Source organism: Acyrthosiphon pisum, chromosome X (genome assembly GCF_005508785.2).
Source record: "Acyrthosiphon pisum isolate AL4f chromosome X, pea_aphid_22Mar2018_4r6ur, whole genome shotgun sequence".
NCBI lineage: Eukaryota > Metazoa > Arthropoda > Insecta > Hemiptera > Aphididae > Acyrthosiphon > Acyrthosiphon pisum.
The window spans coordinates 40,196,751-40,199,292 of NC_042493.1; the positions used below are offsets into that span (position 1 = coordinate 40,196,751).

The following is a 2,542-nucleotide window of genomic DNA, read 5'->3' on the forward strand; positions in this document are numbered from 1 at the left end:
TCAACGCCACGTAATTTTACTCTTTTTGAAGACATTATTTTCAAATATAAAATAAAATTACAATTGTACACTTGACAGCATTACAACGAACTATCAAACACCCACTTACTAATGAGCACTATAATAATATACTAATAATTCTGTTATATACTTATAAGTTATATGTAAGTAATTTTTGCGTTTTAAAAATACTTATTAATTAACTCTTTTAAATTATGTGAAGTAAAATAAAATAATAATTCTTTACATTATTATATTATACTAGGTATTATTAATAATAAAAACCAATAAAAAAATAATTTATTATAGGTATAATATCACAAATATAAGATATACCTTCCTATTAAAGTACAAAAACTTAGTATAAAAAGCATATAATATGTATATTGTATAATCACAAATGTTACTATTTAAGCGCTAGAATCTAAATCAGTTAAATTTGTCTCCATTTCTGAACAAATTTGTTTTATCAAACTACTACTCCTATCATATTTTGTCAAAATCTCATAATAATAAATGTGTAAAAACAATCATACATTATTGCACTGTAGTGGATATTCTAAATTGAATACATGAAAAATTTTTAAACATATATCTATAGCTTTAAATGCGGAGAATACTTTGTATTTTATATCATCAAAGTATACAAGTATTTGGACAGGGTTTAATAATGACCCAACTAATAAAATACAAGGTTGTATGTTTTTTTTTTTGCTTTTTTAGTTTTTCTAAAATTAATTCTACTTCTACTGCAGTATGTGCTATGATAATGAATGAGTCTTGGGAATCTTTTATAGAATATTTTATACTCGATTTTTTGCCTTGTTCATCCAAAGTCACTTTTCTAGTAGTAGGCAAAAATATTGAATGTAACAAATATAATAAAGTCAGGTAAAGTTCACCGTCTAAAAATAAATAAATAAATAAAATAGTTATAAATACTGCTGTCCAAAAATGTAAACATAAAATTTTACTTTTACATAAATTGGTAGATTCTTTTAACTGACGTAATAGAACTACACTTCCCCTATCTTTCACACGATCACTCAATATACTTAATTAAGTTGGGTACATTCGACAAAAATCAATCTCTATCTATAATTATTGATTCAATAAAATATATAATTCAATAAATGCATACCTATTTTAATCAAAATTTAGAATATTTTTGATTACTTACTAATTTATGGGCCATTGGCTTTGTATAATGTAACCATTTATTAAAAATGGATGCTGTATCATTTGTTCTTATGTATTGAAGTCTGAAGTTAATTGTATTTTTCCATATTGTTTCAACTTCAGGCCAAGACAAATCATCATTGTTTAATAAAGAAAGTGCCATATCTTCTGAATCAGGTTCAATTACTACGTTAACCATAAAACAAATCATATTTAAATATTACCTATACTGACTTATCATTTAATATATTATAACAAACTATTAATTAGGTACCTATAGGAAGTATATATACCAGTAGGTTAGGTATTATTGTCTTAAATGGAAATTTTCAATAGATAAACCTATAGAAAAAATGATTAAAATATTTAGATATGTAGATAGGTAGATATAATAATAAAAATTAGTAGGTACGTACCTTTTGAAGACGTTCTGCCGTTCTGGTTCTACCAATATAATATATGAGTATAGGTGCTTAAATTCATATATTATATTATATAACTCGAGTCACGAAATCATACAAATCAAAATATAATACACGACACTTGACTTATAATAAGTAAATTAAACAAACGTTAACGAGGACTGTCTGAAAATTATAATTACGATTAAGTAATTAACAGTAGACCAGCAGCGTCCAGTGGTAAAATATCTATGATCCATCAATACAATAACAAATATTTAAATATCTAATAATAGTTTATAATATGTTTTATCAATAAAATATTGACTAAAATAACCGACCAATTTGTACATTTCGACTATCGATTTATATGGAAAGTACGTTCAATAAAAAATATAGCATTATTTAATATTTTAATACTCATATGGGTAATATTAACAAACTCCGCGTATAAAATAACTGGGAGGTTTATTAAATTAGTTCCGATTGTTCATTACAATAATTATTAAATGGTTATTACTTTTGTAAAAGAAAGATGAAATAAATGTTTATATAGATTAACAAACAAGTTTGTAGAAATAGTTAAGGATAAAATTAAATTCACAAAAAGTTTGCTAAGACAATAATATGTTTTTAATTTCAACAAAAGTAGGTTTGTTAATGATCAACAAATGTAGTTTGTTGAAAGTACTCAAGATATTTCTCTGAGTGTAATCATTTTAAAACTTTAACATCCATATACGTTTGAATACTTTATAAACTTTTATTTAGATACCAAGAAACCAAAAAGAACACGAATCCAGTATACTAAGGATCAAGTTTTCATCTTGGAAAGCACATTTCAAAACAATAGGTATCTGAACAGAATGATGCGAGAATGGTTAGCGAATGAACTGGGCATTACTGAAAAGCAAGTGAAGACCTGGTTTCAAAATCGACGCTTAAAGAAGATGAGCATCTAG

General features: G+C 24.9%; 1 protein-coding gene across 1 annotated transcript in view; it reads left to right on the top strand.

Annotated features, from left to right (window-relative positions):
- LOC103307742 (homeobox protein engrailed-1-B-like) overlaps window positions 1-2,542 on the top strand; it is a 6,052-nt gene extending 3,510 nt beyond the window's left edge. Inside the window, exon 3 of the mRNA XM_008180001.1 lies at window positions 2,352-2,542. Within this exon, the coding sequence (XP_008178223.1) occupies window positions 2,352-2,542 (191 nt within the window). The remainder of the gene's footprint in view (window positions 1-2,351) is intronic.